This window comes from Ascaphus truei, chromosome 6 (genome assembly GCF_040206685.1).
Source record: "Ascaphus truei isolate aAscTru1 chromosome 6, aAscTru1.hap1, whole genome shotgun sequence".
Classification (NCBI taxonomy): Eukaryota; Metazoa; Chordata; class Amphibia; order Anura; family Ascaphidae; genus Ascaphus; species Ascaphus truei.
Window position 1 is genome coordinate 36,404,035 of NC_134488.1, and position 19,493 is coordinate 36,423,527.

General features: G+C 42.0%; 1 protein-coding gene across 3 annotated transcripts in view; it reads left to right on the forward strand.

Annotated features, from left to right (window-relative positions):
• The window catches only part of LOC142496910 (carotenoid-cleaving dioxygenase, mitochondrial-like), a 70,106-nt gene that overhangs the window by 22,259 nt on the left and 28,354 nt on the right, over positions 1–19,493 (forward strand). For all 3 annotated transcript variants that reach the window (XM_075604005.1, XM_075604004.1, XM_075604003.1), the window contains exons 2-7: positions 1,728–1,929; positions 5,077–5,288; positions 11,443–11,558; positions 12,363–12,465; positions 15,980–16,108; positions 17,280–17,440. In XM_075604005.1, coding sequence (XP_075460120.1) covers positions 1,728–1,929; positions 5,077–5,288; positions 11,443–11,558; positions 12,363–12,465; positions 15,980–16,108; positions 17,280–17,440 — 923 coding nt within the window. The remainder of the gene's footprint in view (positions 1–1,727; positions 1,930–5,076; positions 5,289–11,442; positions 11,559–12,362; positions 12,466–15,979; positions 16,109–17,279; positions 17,441–19,493) is intronic.

Sequence of the window (19,493 nt, forward strand, 5' to 3'; positions counted from 1 at the left end):
CCCCCCCTCCCTCCTGCCCCAGACGCCTATCTGAGTTTAACAAATACAATTCTGGTATCTTTCTCCCTGACCATGTCTTCCTATTACATTTTTTAGATAATGGAAAAAAAAAAACATTTAATCGACGTGGCCTGCTGGTTTAAAGTAGATCCCTTCGCTCCCATTAAACTGGGCCCAGTAACTTCTCCATGAAATCCTCCTATAATCGCATCACTGACCCATGCGGCACTAAGCCCTGTCGTACCCTGGCAGATGCGGCACTAAGCCCTGTCGGACCCTGGCAGATGTGGCACTAAGCCCTGTCGTACGCTGGCAGACGCGGCACTAAGCCCTGTCATACCCTGGCAGATGCGGCACTAAGCCCTGTCGTACCCTGGCAGATGCGGCACTAAGCCCTGTCGTACCCTGGCAGACGTGGCACTAAGCCCGCCGTACCCTGGCAGACGTGGCACTAAGCCCGCCGTACCCTGGCAGATGCGGCACTAAGCCCTGTCGTACCCTGGCAGACGTGGCACTAAGCCCGCCGTACCCTGGCAGATGCGGCACTAAGCCCTGTCGTACCCTGGCAGACGCGGCACTAAGCCCGCCGTACCCTGGCAGATGCGGCACTAAGCCCTGTCGTACCCTGGCAGATGCGGTATTAAGCCCGCCGTACCCCGGCAGATGCGGCATTAAGCCCTGTCGTACCATGGCAGATGCGGCACTAAGCCCTGTCGGACCCTGGCAGATGCGGCACTAAGCCCTGTCGGACCCTGGCAGATGCGGCACTAAGCCCTGTCGTACCATGGCAGATGCAGCACTAAGCCCTGTCGGACCCTGGCAGATGCGGCACTAAGCCCTGTCGTACCATGGCAGATGCGGCACTAAGCCCTGTCGGACCCTGGCAGATGCGGCACTAAGCCCTGCCGTACCCTGGCAGATGCGGCACTAAGCCCGCCGTACCCTGGCAGATGCGGCACTAAGCCCTGTCGGACCCTGGCAGATGCGGCACTAAGCCCTGCCGTACCCTGGCAGAAGCGGCACTAAGCCTGTCGGACCCTGGCAGATGCGGCACTAAGCCCTGCCGTACCCTGGCAGATGCAGTATGACAAGTTATCTTCACATGAACTTAATGACAGAACAATGATGAAACCCAGTGATTTAGAACGGCGCTAGACAGCAGTGCTAGTGATTAGAGTGATAATTACACATATAAAGTAAATTGTAAAGTGTAACGGAAAACAAATTCTCAACCTTCCTACGGGGAATATGTACAGATTCCCCTCGAGATAATGTAGACACAGGTGTTGGAAGGGAGCGATGGTATCAGGAACATAACAGGTAAGTGATAAAATCAGCATTGAATGGATTAACGGGTAGGTGATATACCGCAGCTGCAGGAACCCAAAACGACTGGTGATGTTAGGTGGATCTCTCTCAGGTAGGGATATCAAGGAGAGACAAGGAGAGACGATTGTGCAGCTGCGGTATATCACCTACCCGTTGATCCATTCAATGCTGATTTTATCACTTACCTGTTGTAAGTAGGCACTCTATAGAGCCAAGATTTCTTCTTTATTCCAAACCTATGCCATTATACTGCACAATATTTTTTTGTATCTTTTACTTTTTTAGGGTGTTCCTGATACCATCGCTCCCTTCCAACACCTGTGTCTACCTTAATGACAGAACAGACATTGGTATCTCTGCATAGTAAATGTCCCCCTAATTTTGTCATTTGTCCACAGGTCTGAAACATGTTTTTGCCCAGGAAAACCAGCAACTGTGCTCCTCCTCCAGGGCGGGGGTAGAATGCATCGCTCCGCTCTTCCAAACCGTGCAGGAAACTCCATGGCCCATCCCGACCCAGGTCACCGGGACAATCCCCAAATGGGTCAAGGGCAGCCTGCTGAGGAATGGACCTGGCAGGTTCGAGTTTGGGAATGACAAGTGAGAAGTAACTTCATTCTTCTGTGTACATGTGGTCACGTACATATTTCAATAGGAAGCCTGTTGTGTCCGGGGATTAAATAGCAAATAAATATTTTTTATATAGCACAGGCTATCACTTTAACATGGAAGCATACGTATGGTTTGCAGTTTGGTTCGGGTTGCCATATTTACGTTTTTATAATACGGGACGTCGAAATCTAGTATGAAAGTGTGATGTTATAATGAGCGATTAATGATTTGCAGATTCTTCGGGTTGAACGGTATCTCGCGTGTGACCGCTCTATTTTTTGGGTTTTATTATCTCTGCGTGTGACAGGACAGGGAAAGACGCACACTGAGTATAGGGGTGGGTGTCATTTATTTATTTTATTTATTTATAAAATATTTTAGCAGGAAGTAATACATTGAGAGTTACCTCTCGTTTTCAAGTATGTCCTGGGCACAGAGTTAAGACAAATAATACATGGTTACAAATACAGTTACATAAATGAACAGGGTATACATTATATACAAGACATTGCATGCACAGTTAAAGAAAATATATATTATGTGCGAATGAAACAGTTACAGACCAGATTAAAATGTGAGACAGCCTTAGATTTGAAAGAACTTAAACTGGTGGTGGATGTGAGAGTCTCTGGTAGGTTGTTCCAGTTTTGGGGTGCATGGTAAGAGAAGGAGGAACGGCCGGATACTTTGTTGAGCCTTGGGACCATGAACAGTCTTTTGGAGTCTGATCTCAGGTGATAAGTGCTGCATGTGGTAGGGGTGAGGAGCTTGTTCAGATAGCTGGGTAGCTTGCCCATAAAGAATTTAAAGACAAGACAGGAAAGGTGAACTTTGCGCCTAGACTCTAGTGATGACCAATCTAGTTCTTTGAGCATTTCGCAGTGATGTGTGTTGTAGTTGCATTGGAGAACAAAACGACAAACTGAATTGTAGAGGGTGTCAAGATTGCTAAGGTGGGTTTGAGGTGTAGTGCCATATACTATGTCTCCATAGTCAATAATTGGCTTTAGCATCTGCTGTGCGATACGCTTTCTGACCAGGAGACTTAGGGAGGATTTGTTCCTGTAAAGTACCCCTAGTTTGGCATAGGTCTTGGTTGTCAGGGTATCAATGTGTATTCCGAATGTTAAGTGGGAGTCAAACCATAAGCCCAGGTATTTAAAACTAGTGACAGGGGTTAGGGTGGTGTTAGCGTTGGTTCTAATCTGGAGCTCAGTCGCTGGAAGCGTTAAAAATTTAGTCTTGGTCCCAAATACCAATGTTACAGCCTTGTCAGTGTTTAAAAACAGTTTGTTTTGGGAAATCCAGTTTTCGAGTCTCAAAAAGTCAGACTGAGGTAGGTGTTGAAGGTCAGAGAGGCTATGGCTATGTTCATATAGGATTGTGTCATCTGCATACATGTGTATTGAGGCTTCCTTACAAGCTGTGGGAAGATCATTAATGAACACTGAGAAGAGTAGGGGCCCCAGAACAGAGCCTTGCGGGACACCACAGGTGATAGCCAGGGGGTTGGAGTTAGAGCCTGAGATGGACACATGTTGGGATCTTCCTGATAGGTTGGACTGAAACCAGTTTAAAGCATGCTTCCCTATTCCAGAGCTCTGGAGTTTGTTAAGCAGGATAGCATGATCAACTGTATCAAAAGCCTTTGCAAAATCTAGGAATACTGCACCAGTGAGTTGTCCCCGTTCCATTCCACAATGGATTTAATTGCAAACTTTTAGCAGGGTAGTTACGGTGGAGTGTTTGGGACGAAAGCCAGATTGGAATTGATATGGGATGACCAGGCAGTGTCCCAACTTTATTATTTTAATACTTTAGTAAAGTGACCTCTATCGGAAAATGTAATTATTACACAATTAGAAATCTATTACATTTTTATAACTGATTTCATTAAGGTAATTTTAGGTTAAGGCATTTCCCGTCAAGGTGCTAAAATACCGGACTCATGGGTCCAGACAGACCTTTACGGGACATGTCCATGAAATGACGGACAATCTTGTATATACAGGATTTCTGGTGACCGCAAGTATAGCGCATTCTATGTGCTTGCATTATCTGTCTTGGTACTGCACTTTAATGTCAGTATTTGCCTTCAGTGTCAATAATGTATCATATCTATTCCACGTTAACTCTGATTTCACTCTATTGTACCAATTAAGCATTTGACACAACTATCACTTAAAAATGGAAACGCAGACATTGATGTTGACATTAGTTTCTTCTCAATAAAAATAGGTACAAACATTCTGCGAGAAAACCGCGCCAATGAAACACGCCAATGCTGAGATTGCAGGTTGAAAATAATTCACCCCTAACGTGGCAATTTTTTTTCAAATAGGATAACTATCCGATTTTGCCGAAATTAATTATATTTTCATGTTATCAATCCTGATAATTTCCTAATTCAGTTCAAATGTTAATATGACGAGTTATAATCAGTACTAATATGCAAATTGTGCTTTTACTTGCAGAACATATTACTTCACTGTACTAATTATCATCTTCCTATTATATTTATTTGAAATGTTTCATGTAAAATCACCACCATTATTTAGACATAGTACAGATAATTATTCCAGAAGTGAAGGGAATTAAAAAATGTTTGCGATGCATACTGTAAGGCCAAAAATTCAGTCACGGAATAATTAAGGGTGTACAGGTTTTTTCTATGTGCAAGTCACAGAACCAACTGAAGTTAGAGCCATCAATAGATATGTCATAATTATAAGTGAATTGTAATTCATAGAAGCAATTACCGATACATGTGTGTCAATGCACATTACAGGGCTGGAATTGGTTAAGTTTTCTATCCTATGTACACATTTTTGTTAAAGTGGATCTCCAAAGAAACATTTATACAGCTCTCCAAAGCTTGTGTTAGAAATACAGATGTAGTTGGTATTGTTCCTAGTGACTACACAACATACGCCTTGATAAAGAGTTTCCATAATACTCAATGGTCGACATTGCACAGAATATAGTGACATATTTGATACATAGTGAACGTATGACCGTTACATTAGTATTTGTCTTCATGATACATTTATCTACTGCCATTGAACTTTGTCTTGTGTTCAAGCTGTGCTTTGTTTGTAGCATCCCTTTTCTTTCTTCCCTCCGTCTTGCTCCCAGGTATAACCACTGGTTTGATGGCATGGCTCTGATGCACAAGTTCACAATGGAGAATGGCTCTGTGACCTACATGAGCAAGTTTCTTGAAAGTGACTGTTATAAGACGAACAAAAGCCAAAACCGGATCGTGGTCTCTGAGTTCGGTACGTTGGCCATGCCAGACCCCTGCAAGAGCCTGTTTAAGCGATTCATGTCCACATTTGAATTACCAGGTATGTAATGTCAATGGTGAAATAGGTGAACAAAAGAAAAGTGCGCAACAACAATATATAAATAACGTGATGAATGTGATACAATTAAATAGGTGACCTTGTGTATAGTATGAGTATTTATGGAGCGTCTGCAGCTGTGACACCAGGGATGGCTCTGGTCCCCCCTAAATGCACACAAAAAAACAAGAAACACAGCGCACAACGCTCATAGTGCATTAAATGATATCTTTAGTAACCAAAATAAGAAGGTAAGTATTGTGCGTACATAAAACAAAATTTAAACAAGCATTTCAGGGTTATTGTTACCCAAGCACCAACGGACGCCTGTGATGGTCTCGTGGCTCTCTCCTTCTCACTCCAACAACCTCGATGTAGGGCCTGGAAAGTCTCCACTCCAAACGCTGGTGTTTTGGCCTCTCGCCTTAGGGAAAGGCTAGTGCAGCTTCAGCAGTCCAGAAAAAGACCTCCGCTTATATGCGTTGTGCCCGTCACTGCATAAATCTCGTGTATAACGGAGCAGCGGAGTACACGCGGTTTTGTGTCCTGGTCGAGAGCTTCTTCCGGGTCTGTGACGTCACAAGATCGCGAGACTTCGTCGCAAGTCTGCAGGACACCGGATCAGTTCTCTGGGAGTGCTGGGATGTAGAGGGTTCGCAAATGTCATCAATCCTACGCGTTTCGAAACCACAGAGGGTCTCTTCATCAGGGAATAAAGACTTATGAGTCTTTTGGCATTTTATACCCCTCCAGCGTCACTGATTAGTCCCTCAATTAGGGTTTGAACCAATCGCAACGCAACGGGGAGGAGTCAGAAAGCTCCATGGCAACAGAGAATGCATCCTAACAAAAAACTAAAAACAACTTTATTTAAACATATAATAACAAACAATTTCAAAAAGAGGACTCTAAAATAAAGAAAAAAGAATTAGTACACACTAATATTTGTAGATGTGTTGGAATATATATAGTGATTCTAAGAACCACCAACAGAATTATATTCGAAAAAGAAGCACGAGCTAAAAAATCAATAGATACCTTAAAACCATAAATTAATAAAATGTTAAAAAGATTTTTCTTTAAAAGCTTAATATATAAAATATACCAGCTCAGAATATAAATGTAATTTCTAAATACATGACCTAGCTATATCACCAGTGTGAGGTGGTCAGTAAAGGGACAATATATCTATATCCTCATTGAGACCTCCCGGATATAATGTGCCCAATTTATATATCCAGAAGGTCTCTTGAAAGGATAAATCCTTAACCCTATCCCCACCCCTTCTGCTCCTGGGCACGTGTTTGATACCCTTAAAGCGCAGGGATATGGGGTCTTTATTGTGATGTAAGGCATAGTGCTTAGAGAGGCTATGAGTTAACAGACCATGTTTTATGTTTCGTATATGTTCTTGTATACGTGTTTTTAATTGGCGTTTAGTGCGCCCTACATAGAACAAGCCACACGGGCATTCAATTAAATATACAATATGATCCGAATTACAATTAATAAAATCAGATATTTCATAAATTTCCTCAGTTTTTGGACACACAAGAGTTTTGCTATTAGAGTGTAAGTGTTTGCACACTGAACATTTTCCACATTTGAAGTTTCCACAAGGTTTTTTAATATTTAACCATCTTTTTTCTCCCACAGGTGTAGTTTTAATATTTATGTCACTAGGGGACAGAGCATTCTTTAGATTTTTTGCTCTTCTATAAATAAACCTTGGGAACTTAGAAATGTGTGTTCCCAAAATTGGGTCATTTGACAGGATTGACCAGTGCTTCTTTACAATCCTCTCTATATGTGAAGTCATGGAATTATAATTTGTAATAAAAGCGACATTACATTTTTCCTCACTTATAATTTGTTTCTTTTGATGTTTCGTTTTTGGAACGAGCATTTGATTCCTATCTATTTTTCTCACCCTATCAAGATCATCAGTAAGTTTTTTGAGGGGATAACCTCTTTCTAGGAATCTTAAGGTTAAGTCACCCGCCTGTTTTTCAAAGTCTGTGTCCAAACTACAGTTTTTTCTCAACCTGTAAAATTGGCCCCCAGGTATATTTAGAATCCAAGATTTTTTATGGTTACTTGAGGCCATCAGGAGGTTATTTGAATCCACTTCCTTGAAATAAGTTTTACTTATAAGGTTTCCCTCATCAGACACCCTCAAATTCAAATCTAAGAAGTTAATTTCCTTGACACTTTCCACATGGGTAAATGTCAAGTTTCTGGTGTTATTGTTTATATATTTCAAAAAAAGGCTTACAGAATGTTGGTCCCCATCCCACAGACATATAATGTCGTCTATAAAGCGACGCCAAATAATGATATTTCCTCTAAAGGGATTGTTATTAAGGATGCACTTATGCTCCCATTCTCCCATATACAGGTTTGCGAAACTGGGGGCAAATCTAGTGCCCATCGCAGTTCCGCAAACCTGCAGGAAAAATTCCTCCAGAAACATAAAATAATTATGTTTCAGGATAAAGTTGATGGAATCCAGGATGAAGTTTTTGTTTAAATCATGAAATTCGGCATCGCTAGATAGAAAAAATTTTACCGATGCTAGGCCCTGTTGATGTGGTATATTAGTGTATAGGGCCTGCACATCACAAGTTAACCATCTATACGAATCCTTCCACTTTAAGTTTTGTAACAAGTTGAGCAATGACGTGGAGTCCCTTAGATGGGAGGGGAGTTTTTCGACATAGGGTTGCAAAAAGTGGTCAACATACTGGGACAAATTGGCTGTTAAACTATCTATACCTGAAATTATTGGTCTGCCTGGGGGATTTGTTATTGATTTGTGGGTTTTTGGGAGGTGATAAAATATCGGGATCTTGGGGGAACTTGTAAACAAAAATTCATACTCAATCTTGGTGATAACACCAGAGTTTAATGCTTGATCCAATAGTGATCTAAGTAAATTTAGAAAGTCCACTGTTGGATCTTTTTTAAGCCTAGAGTATGAAGTGGTGTCATTCAGGAGTCGCAAAGCTTCTCCTTCATAGTCCTTTCGGTTCTGTAGAACGACACCACCTCCCTTATCCGCCTGTCTAATTATCAGATTATTATTCTCCTTTAGGAATTTTAATGCTAAATTTTCTTTTTTAGTGAGATTATGTTTTATGTCACTCGACTTCATATTACTACTCATTAGATTAAAGTCATTGTTAACCATGTTGAAAAAGGTCTCGACATGGTGACCTTTAGAATGGGAGGGGTAAAATTTAGATTTCCCCTTAAAGTGCGTGTGCCTCAAACCTTGTGTGAGTTCTAAATTCTCACCTATAACAACCTCGGGTGGAACAATAGACACTCCTGTTTTATTTGGAACTTCATTACCTTCCTTATCTAGTTTAATAAAATGTCTCTTTAATGTGAGGTTTCGCATGAATTTTTGGAGGTCAGTGTATAATTGAAATGAGTTCGGTAGGCATGAGCGTGAAAATGTCAAACCCCTGTCTAGGACCTTTTTTTGGTCAGTGGTTAAAATAACTGAGGATAAGTTAAAAATACCACGAGAGGGAGATGTCACACATCTTTCTCGTAGCCTCTTTTCTTTAATTCTGGCCCCTCCTCTAGTTCCTCTTCTGGTAGGGTTCTTTTCTTTCTCTCCCCTGACAGAGATTTTTGGGAGGTTTCCACACATTCCCCCTTCTTTTTCGGATCCAGGTGTCTTTTTCTGACTGAGTCCAAAAAAGAAGACGGGGAATGCTGGGCTGGTGATTGAGTTTTGGCAATAGGTGTATAGGGCCTATTATCCCTATGTGTATCAAATTCTTTCTGGCCGTATCTAAAATTGGGGATATAATTCCTCCCTTTATAATTGGGATTTCTAAAATGCCCTTCATGTCTAGGGGGATGGAAATGTTCATCAAATCTGGGGGGACCTCTTCTCTCCCCATAATATTGATTCTCCCATCCTCTATTGGCAGGGTGGAAATTGGGATTTTGATGTCTTTGTGTATTGTTGACTCTATTTTGTGAGTAGGAAGAATCCCTACCTTCCCTATTTTGAGAATGAGTTTTGGAGGGTCTACCCCTCTCAGCATCTTTTGCCCAATTTCTCTGTCTGTTATTGTCATAATCAGACTTATCCCTATAAAATTTCTCGTGCTTCTTCTTCAAAATTTCACCCTCCGCATGCTCGAGCTTCATGCGGAGGTCATGCTCTATTTCTGAGCAATCATGTTCTATTACAAGTGGCTCAAGTAATTTAACAACATCTGTTACCTCTTTGTCAATAATTTTTAATGACTTGGTTCTTTCATAGATAATGAGTTTCATGAGGGCCATGGAACAGTCATCCAAAATTCTGTTCCACTCCTTCATGAAATGTGCATCATCTTTACCGAAAGTTGGTAGTTTTTTAATACGTAGGCCCCTAGGGGCCCTATCACATTCTACATATTTTTGAATTGTTCTTTTTTCAAGATACAATTTATTTTCGGTCAAGAGTAATTGTTCTAAAACTTTAAAATGCTTCTCAACTGAAACCCTCATATCCTCACTCTCAGGGACCACTACATGATTATCAGAGAATAATAAGTCAAAATTAGCATCACGTTTCTGTCTGCAATTTACCAGACTCCACACCATATTGGAGGAGGGGTGACAGGTAGAAATGAAAGTGTGCAGCACCAAGAGCAATAGAGTAGTGAAATAGGTGAACAAAAGAAAAGTGCGCAACAACAATATATAAATAACGTGATGAATGTGATACAATTAAATAGGTGACCTTGTGTATAGTATGAGTATTTATGGAGCGTCTGCAGCTGTGACACCAGGGATGGCTCTGGTCCCCCCTAAATGCACACAAAAAAACAAGAAACACAGCGCACAACGCTCATAGTGCATTAAATGATATCTTTAGTAACCAAAATAAGAAGGTAAGTATTGTGCGTACATAAAACAAAATTTAAACAAGTATTTCAGGGTTATTGTTACCCAAGCACCAACGGACGCCTGTGATGGTCTCGTGGCTCTCTCCTTCTCACTCCAACAACCTCGATGTAGGGCCTGGAAAGTCTCCACTCCAAACGCTGGTGTTTTGGCCTCTCGCCTTAGGGAAAGGCTAGTGCAGCTTCAGCAGTCCAGAAAAAGACCTCCGCTTATATGCGTTGTGCCCGTCACTGCATAAATCTCGTGTATAACGGAGCAGCGGAGTACACGCGGTTTTGAGTCCTGGTCGAGAGCTTCTTCCGGGTCTGTGACGTCACAAGATCGCGAGACTTCGTCGCAAGTCTGCAGGACACCGGATCAGTTCTCTGGGAGTGCTGGGATGTAGAGGGTTCGCAAATGTCATCAATCCTACGCGTTTCGAAACCACAGAGGGTCTCTTCATCAGGGAATAAAGACTTATGAGTCTATTGGCATTTTATACCCCTCCAGCGTCACTGATTAGTCCCTCAATTAGGGTTTGAACCAATCGCAACGCAACGGGGAGGAGTCAGAAAGCTCCATGGCAACAGAGAATGCATCCTAACAAAAAACTAAAAACAACTTTATTTAAACATATAATAACAAACAATTTCAAAAAGAGGACTCTAAAATAAAGAAAAAAGAATTAGTACACACTAATATTTGTAGATGTGTTGGAATATATATAGTGATTCTAAGAACCACCAACAGAATTATATTCGAAAAAGAAGCACGAGCTAAAAAATCAATAGATACCTTAAAACCATAAATTAATAAAATGTTAAAAAGATTTTTCTTTAAAAGCTTAATATATAAAATATACCAGCTCAGAATATAAATGTAATTTCTAAATACATGACCTAGCTATATCACCAGTGTGAGGTGGTCAGTAAAGGGACCATATATCTATATCCTCATTGAGACCTCCCGGATATAATGTGCCCAATTTATATATCCAGAAGGTCTCTTGAAAGGATAAATCCTTAACCCTATCCCCACCCCTTCTGCTCCTGGGCACGTGTTTGATACCCTTAAAGCGCAGGGATATTGTTTTATGTACGCACAATACTTACCTTCTTATTTTGGTTACTAAAGATATCATTTAATGCACTATGAGCGTTGTGCGCTGTGTTTCTTGTTTTTTTATGTAATGTCAATATTTATATTTGTAGCTCTTCATTTGTTCAGCTTGGCTGTGCCAAATCTCATGCCTCATGTCTTTCAGAACCCTCTGACAATGGCAACATAAACTTTGTGCGATACAACGGTGATTATTTTGTCAGCACAGAGACTCATTTGATGCATAAAGTGGACCCTGAGATTTTGGAAACACGAGAAAAGGTGAACACTTTTGGTAATATTACCTTCTTTGAACTATTTCATGTCCTTATGGACATGCCAGGTATGAATCCTAATAGCATCTGTAATTTCCCATGGATCTTTACAACCAAATTTCATCACAACCTGTATGAGCAAAGGGTTAATGATCTAAACCAACAAGAAGCAGAAGATGGAGCTGGTGGAGACCCAAGTCCTCACCTAGATCTGGTTTCTCAGTAACTAGATGCTGATTTGACTCTAGATTTGCCATCTACATCCAGCTCCCATTGAATAAGTGTAAATATGTTTGGGGGACACAAGTCCTACTTATCTAATCGAGTCCTTCGCCCTGTAAAGGGTTAGTAGTCTGCAAAGAAGAATCCAAATAAATCACTTGATTCATAGTGTGGATTTCACCTTTCCATATATTGGGGTTTCTGTATGCTCTATAATAATGACAAATGGAGTTTGAGGAGAAGTAGATCTTTAGTTTTGATGAGAATAACGTCATTTTCTATAGTGAGACCAACTCAGCCTCGCTCGGTTAATTTCTTTTCTTCTGCATTGCAATAAATATAAGTTTATAATAATAATGTACTAATGTATTTTACATTATGTCCAGGCTGTCATGTCTACAACCTATATTTACATTTATTTTTCTTTGTTCTTGGTACAAATTATGCCACCTAACCTACTGATACCCGGCCAATATTCTCATCTATAGATGGCCAACATGTTGCTGATCCACAGATAGCAAAAGGGTTAAGTTAAATGAAGTTCTGTGACTCCTTCACGATAGCTGGACACTGTTAAATGTTCTTACAGGTTGACTGGACCAAGTTTATTGCAGTGAATGGTGCAACTGCGCATCCCCATTATGACCCCGATGGGACTGTATACAACATGGGAAATTCCTACGGGAAAAATGGTAAGAAGTTTCAAGCTGTGTATCCCAGAAGGAAGCGGAAACGTGTTCATGGTTTCCTGATCTACGCTACATGTTGAAAATCTTAGTGTTGGGGCTGGTAAGAACATGGCCTTTGAAGCAAGTTTTCCTGGCACCCAGTTACTATACCTCCATGTGTCCTAGGCACCTTTTTAAATTGGATTTGGCTCTCCTGGACAGAGCTTTATTGCACCAGCAAAAAAAGTGTCATGCTGTGCATATTGTCAACGCTTAAAGAACAACTTAAAAAAGTGTGTGTGCTGAGCCCGCACATTTTAAGTAAAACTTCTTGGTCTATTGTCACTGTTTTGACACAGAAATTGTATTTGTGATGGTGATGTTTTTAATTGAAAATCATAACACAATTTTAGTGCCAAAACGCAAAGAAGTTTGATTTAGAACGTGTGTTTTAGCTATTTGCATTTCAATATTTATAGTAACAGTCAGTCAGTGTGTTTGTCAGTCAGTGTGACACACACACACACTGACTGAAATGCACACACACAGACTGACTGACACACACACTGACTGACACACTGCCTGTCAGTGTGTGTGTGTGTGGTCTACATGTCCTGCTGCTGGTGCCTTCTGCCTAGCCGAAGCCAGTCTCCCCGTCCCGGTGGAGGTACCGGAACACAGGGGGGGAGGTGTGGGGAAGGGTGTTGTTCAGCATGCACTGGCCAGACCCGAATTAGACTTGTACACATTCTGCCAGAACAGATAGTAAAGGCTACTGCGCATGCACTAGAATGGGGCAGTACCTATTAGGCTTGTACACATGCGCAATGATTCTACCGGAGAAGCACCCACTCTCTCCTCCTCTTGGCGGAGGAGCGGGGACATGGCAGCCCGGACACTCTCCCCAGCATAGCTGCGGACAGGGCGGCTGGATTTTTTGTGTGTCCTCTATCTCTCCCCCATGGATCCATTGCTGCGTACATCCTCACTGGTAAAAGCTGGCAACACTGCTGCGGGGACACGGTTGGGTGTGTGTCTTTCCCTCTCCCTCCCCCAACGTCACTGATTGCCTCTTCTGCCAACAGTGACGTCACTTCGGTCATGGAATTTTGTTACAACACAAGGCATTTTTCCTATCAAAACTCTGTAGATGCCCGCAAAGAAGTTTCACTTCAAAACCATATAATTTGTGTTTTGATTATCATAATACATTTTTAGAGATCAGTATAAAGGTTCTTCTTAGATGAAATATAGTGTACAGAGATTTCAAACCCTCAGTTCTCTACTTGTCATGGGAAGTTCTGACGTTCTGTGCACTATCCATCAAGAACTCTCATGTTGGTCTATTAAAGGTTATCCGCCTGTAATAAACCCATAGTTCTCCAGTAGCCATATGGCTGGACTTCCTTGGAAGGGTCCTTTTTGCAGCCCGGCCAAATGAATTTATTAATGTAATGGGTCTGTGTATCCATGTGTGTAAATATACTAACAAAAAGCTTATTGGCAGGTTTGGTACATTTGGAGCCAATTAGCCCCAAAGGTAACAAACCTGCCAACAAGCTTTTTGTGAGTATATTAACACACATGGATACACAACTTCTCGTTAGTTCACCCAAATTCTAATTCAAATTACCTCTAACTAATACTTTTTCATATATAGTGCTGCAGTGCGCACACATTTATAGATAATTGTTTCAGTAATCAATTCCTTTTCCTCAGATTGTTACTTGGGTAGATTGTTACTTAAGCAGATTTTCAGACTTTAAAGGCAATCACCACTCAGCCTTCTGACCAACATCTTGTAAGAGTAGCTCCTATACTGGACACCTAACAAGCTCCTATTGAACCCCCAAAATAACCACAACATATATATAAGCATATGAGTGTCACAGAGGAGTGCTACTGAGCATGGCAATATATATTTAAAACCAGAGACAGAACATAAAACACAGACAAAGCTCAGTTTTAGCACATCAAGTGAAACTCATACACGGTACAGTGCCTAAATATATATGTATAAATATCTATTAAGTAAAATGGTCTTTTAGTTTGACATTTTTGGCCAAAATTGTTGTAAGCCCCTGAGCCAACTTCATGGCAGACCACAATTCAGGGGTCCCTAATGCTAATATAAATTCTTAATAACCTGTGTAATAACAGGAAGAATGATTTATAGTAAATCTGTCAATATTAGTTGCAAAGTTCTAAGTCTGATTGAAGCCTTTATTAACCTGTACATTACCAGGAAAAGCACTCTGTATTAGAGTTGTCACAACCATCCTGCAAGCAAACAAGTTCCCCTATGTGGAAGATGCTATGGAGTGAGCCCTTAACCATTTAAATGTGGGAGGGGGTGAGCTTAAATTAAGTAGGAGGTTGCCAACCTCCAATCAGCCAGGAATAGCTGAAACACAATTGTAAAATATACTGGACATCTAACAAGCTCCTATTGAACCCCCAAAATAACCACAACATATATATAAGCATATGCGTGTCACAGAGGAGTGCTACTGAGCATTGCAATATATATTTAAAACCAGAGACAGAACATAAAACACAGACAGAGCTCAGTTTTAGAACATCCAGTGAAACTCATACACGGTACAGTGCCTAAATATATATGTATAAATATCTATTAAGTAAAATGGTCTTTTAGTTTGACATTTTTGGCCAAAATTGTTGTAAGCCCCTGGGGAACTTGTTTGCTTGCAGGATGGTTGTGACAACTCTAATACAGAGTGCAGATATTTATACATATATATTTAGGCACTGTACCGTGTATGAGTTTCACTTGATGTGCTAAAACTTCGCTTTGTCTGTGTTTTATGTTCTGTCTCTGGTTTTAAAGAGTAGCTCCTATGCAGAAGTTCCTCAAGTTAGCCCTTTCAGTAGTTCTCACTGTTAAAGGTATTAATGTCAGTGTCTCCTAGACATCCTGATCACAGTGATAGTTACTTTCTCTGTCCACTGGGTGTGCTGCTGTTTTCTGTCTGCTCTGGGCTTCCTCTGTCTGTCTGTCTCCTCTTGGTGCTCCTGGCCTCTGTCCTTATAGTTTCCTGTTTCTTGTTCCTCCGTTGCCTTTATTTTGTGTCCAGACTCCTTATGCCCATGCTTCTGCTTCTGTTCTGTGTGGAGTCCTGTACTGATTAAAGGCCCTTGCTAGTATTTTGGCTTGTCCCCGTTTGTTTCCTGCTCCCTAGTCAAAGTCCTGACTCCCTAGTCTCAGTTCCTGCTCCCCTGCCCTGCTCCTGCCTTCCTGTTGCCTACCCCTTCCTGGACCCCGACGATCCTGCTTGCTGCCTGCCTTTGAACCCTGCCTGTGACCCCGACGATCCTTCTTGCTTCCTGCCACCGAACCCTGAATGTGACACGATGATCCTGCTTGTCACCTGGCACTGACCAGGCTGAGGCCTGTGACTCCAACAATCCCCGCTCCCTGCTTTTTCGGCCACAATGGTCCTACCCGCTCCAGGAGTCTCCCCAGTGACAAAATATAAGGTGCGTCCACTACTACTGGACTCTTGTTTGATTTTTGTAGGAACACACTACAACATTATCCGAGTTCCTGCCCAGGATTCGGGGTCTGAGGGCACGTTACATGGGGCACAGGTGGTGTGCTCCATAGCAGCAATAGAGACGATGAAACCTTCCTACTACCACAGCTTTGGTAAGAACCTTGTTGACCTGCAGAAAGAGATTGAACATACATTGAAACCAGGTCTAGAACCAGTGCATTATATTTAAGTAACATAGTAGGTTAGGTTAAAAAAAAATACTTATGTCTACATTAGGTCAACATTTGTTAAATTCTAATGGGGGGGGGAGAGATACTTCTACTATACTTATATAATTATATTGATTCAGAGGAAGGCAAACTAAGAACTCCAGTGACATATTTGCCAATGATGTCTCCTAAAGAGAGAGAAATACTTCCTAGCTTCAGCAACTGTCCCGTACTGTCCCTCCCCCATAAAATATAAAAAGTACATGCATTGAATGTCCTTATATTATCACTATTCCTGCAATTGTAATCGTTAAGTGTGAATAATCTAATTTCTCAACTTTTTCCAAAGAAAGATGTGAATTCCAACTCTGGGCAGAAATTAATTGTATAGATTTACATTTTGCAGTTAACCTCAGTGGTTATGTGATTGGCCGTATCATACCAATGTTTGTCTCTCCCTTGAAGGCCACTTTATTTTCTTGCCTCTACTACTCAAACAAATGAATTGCTCATGAATAAAGACATTGAGTGACGTGCACAGCGCTCCATTCTGCGAACCCCCAGAACAAATGGTCTGCTGCTGCACGGCACAGGACGGACGTATATGTTAGAGAGATCTAGAACAAGAAGTCATACTCTCAAGCTGGACAGTGCCAGGCTTCTGGGAAATGTGAGGCAGTACTTCCCAGAAAGAGTGGTGGATTGATGGAATAACCTCCCAACAGAGGTGGTTGTGGCTAATACAGTAAGGCAGGGGTTCTCTACTCTAGTCCTCAAATCCCCCCCAACAGGTCAGGTTTGAAGGATATCTATGCTTTGGTACAATCTGTGTCTCACTCTTCGACTGAACCACTGATAGAGCAAACTGTGCTATAGCTGGGATAGGGGGGAGGGTGGGTGGTCTTCAGGACTGGAGTTTAGAACCCCTGCAGTAAGGGAATAAAATTATGCTTGGGATAGACATACAGCCATGCTAAATACAAAAGAAAACCAAGAACAAATGGGGTGTGAGATTTTACAGCCGATGGGAGCCTTCGCCAGACTGGGTTGGCCAAGTGGTTTGTACCTGCCGTCAAATTCTATGTTTCATCTTCCTCACTCTTCTGCTTCACAGGAATGACTGAAAACTATGTGGTGTTTGTAGAGCAGCCGATTAAGATAAACGTGTGGAAGATTTTTACCAGCAAAATAACAGGGGCAACAATCTCCGACTCGATCAACTGGGAACCGAAATATAACACCATATTCCACGTGGCAGACAAGCACACTGGGGAGGTACTCCTACAGTCCCTGATATGTTAGATACACACTTTTTATATCTTGAATACTATGGAAATGCTGAATGAGGATTCCAAACCTTGGTGTTCATATGCTTTGTAAAATTAAAGATGCGGTCCCTCCCAGTCCCAGCACTAAAAGGAACCAATGTATATATAAATACAATTGGATACCTATGAGTATTGAAAACAGAAATGTGAAGATATTAGATTGTAAACACATTGAGCAGAGACCTGGGCTGAGTTCGATTTCCTCTGGCTGCTCCCTTCCGTGTGATGCCACAGTGTGCTGAACAGGAGTTTGCACAGGCAAAGCCCCCGCTCCACCTTCATTATTTGATCTCTAACGGGACAGTGTGGGCTAGAACCTGAGTAAACACTTGATTGATAATTATTATTATAATTGATGCTCTCTACCATTAAGACGTTCCAATAAAAAAAGAAATGGACTCTTAATTTGCAAAGAAATCAAAACAGTCAAGTGTTTGCATTAAGTAATATTACGTTCATTTGCGGAGGACAATCGCATTGTTTTTAAAGTACTGTAGTTCTTTCACAGAGTACCAGGAATAGCAGCATTAGGTTATTAGCCAGGTGGCATGGGACTGTGCCTGTGAAAGTTAAAGGCTCATGATAGCCTGCGTCCATTCTGGATATCAATGTCATTGGGAGATGAGCTGGAAGGAGGAATTGAAGTCGCCCTGTTACGTGTACAGAGGCGGCACATTTTATTTGAGTGCGGCTAGCTCCGCAAGCCTGGGGATGCCCCGGCATGCTAGCCGCACTCCCTCGGCGTGCCGCGCATCATCGATGCGCGGTCACGCGTCATCGGGTGCCTGCGCCCCCTGCACGCGCATCCAGGGCTCCCCGAGGGAGCCCTGGTGTCCCGCGATGTGGGGGATGGCGGCAGGGGATTCCGGGGGACCCGGCAGACCCGGCAGCGGGAGGGAGAAAGCCCCGATCGGAGGGCGCTCCTCCGTGTCTTCGGCGCGCGCCCGGCACCCTCTGGCGCGCGCCAGGTTACTGCTGTGGCCGAGAACGGGCAAATGCTCAAATAAACTCGGCCGCAGCAGTATGTAATCTGCAGTGCTGCTTTAAAGATGCGGACCCACTTGATACTGAATTGCATTGCGATTCTGTACTTGTACCATGTATAGTTATATGCACCTGGATTGATAACTGGTTAAAGGACAGACAACAGAGGGTTGTCATAAATGGAACTTTTTCAGGTTGGGCTAAAGTCGTGAGTGGAGTACCTCAGGGATCGGTACTGGGACCCCTGCTTTTTAACTTGTTTATTAATGACCTTGAGGTTGGGATCGAGAGCAAAGTCTCCATCTTTGCTGATGATACTAAATTGTGTAAGGTAGTAGAATCAGAGCAGGATGTAATTTCTCTTCAGAAGGACTTGGAGAGACTGGAAGCGTGGGCAGGTAAATGGCAAATGAGGTTTAATACAGATAAATGTAAGGTTATACATTTGGGATGCAAGAATTAAAAGGCGACTTACAAATTAAATGGAGATATATTGGGGGAATCCTTGATGGAGAAGGATTTAGGAGTGCTTGTAGACAGCAGGCTTAGCAATAGTGCCCAATGTCATGCAGTAGCTGCAAAGGCAAACAAGATCTTATCTTGCATCAAATGGGCTGTGGACAGACGTTCACAGAGGTACACAATTAGGAGGCTTTATAACGTGAAATTATAATATGCTTTATTCTGCCTGTTCCTTTTCATCAGGAAAATTATCCAAACACAAGGGGGGGAACAAAGCTTCCATTCACTTGGGAGTCATTCTAGTGAAAACACTATGCAACCAATTCACATCTCCCTAGTCAAGCATTTCTCCCCAGCCCCAAACATAGCATGAAAATAAGCAGATATAAGCAGTCTCTTAATAATGAAAGTCTTATCTGTCTATCAGCTGTAGAGTAAGCTTCTCTGCTCTCCTGGAACCGCACTGAGCGTGCACAGAAAATCAGCATCCAGGTTTAGAAGTCTTATTTGGGCCTTGTGTCTTGAAAGCAGCTCTGCTAACTTTGGCAGAGCTC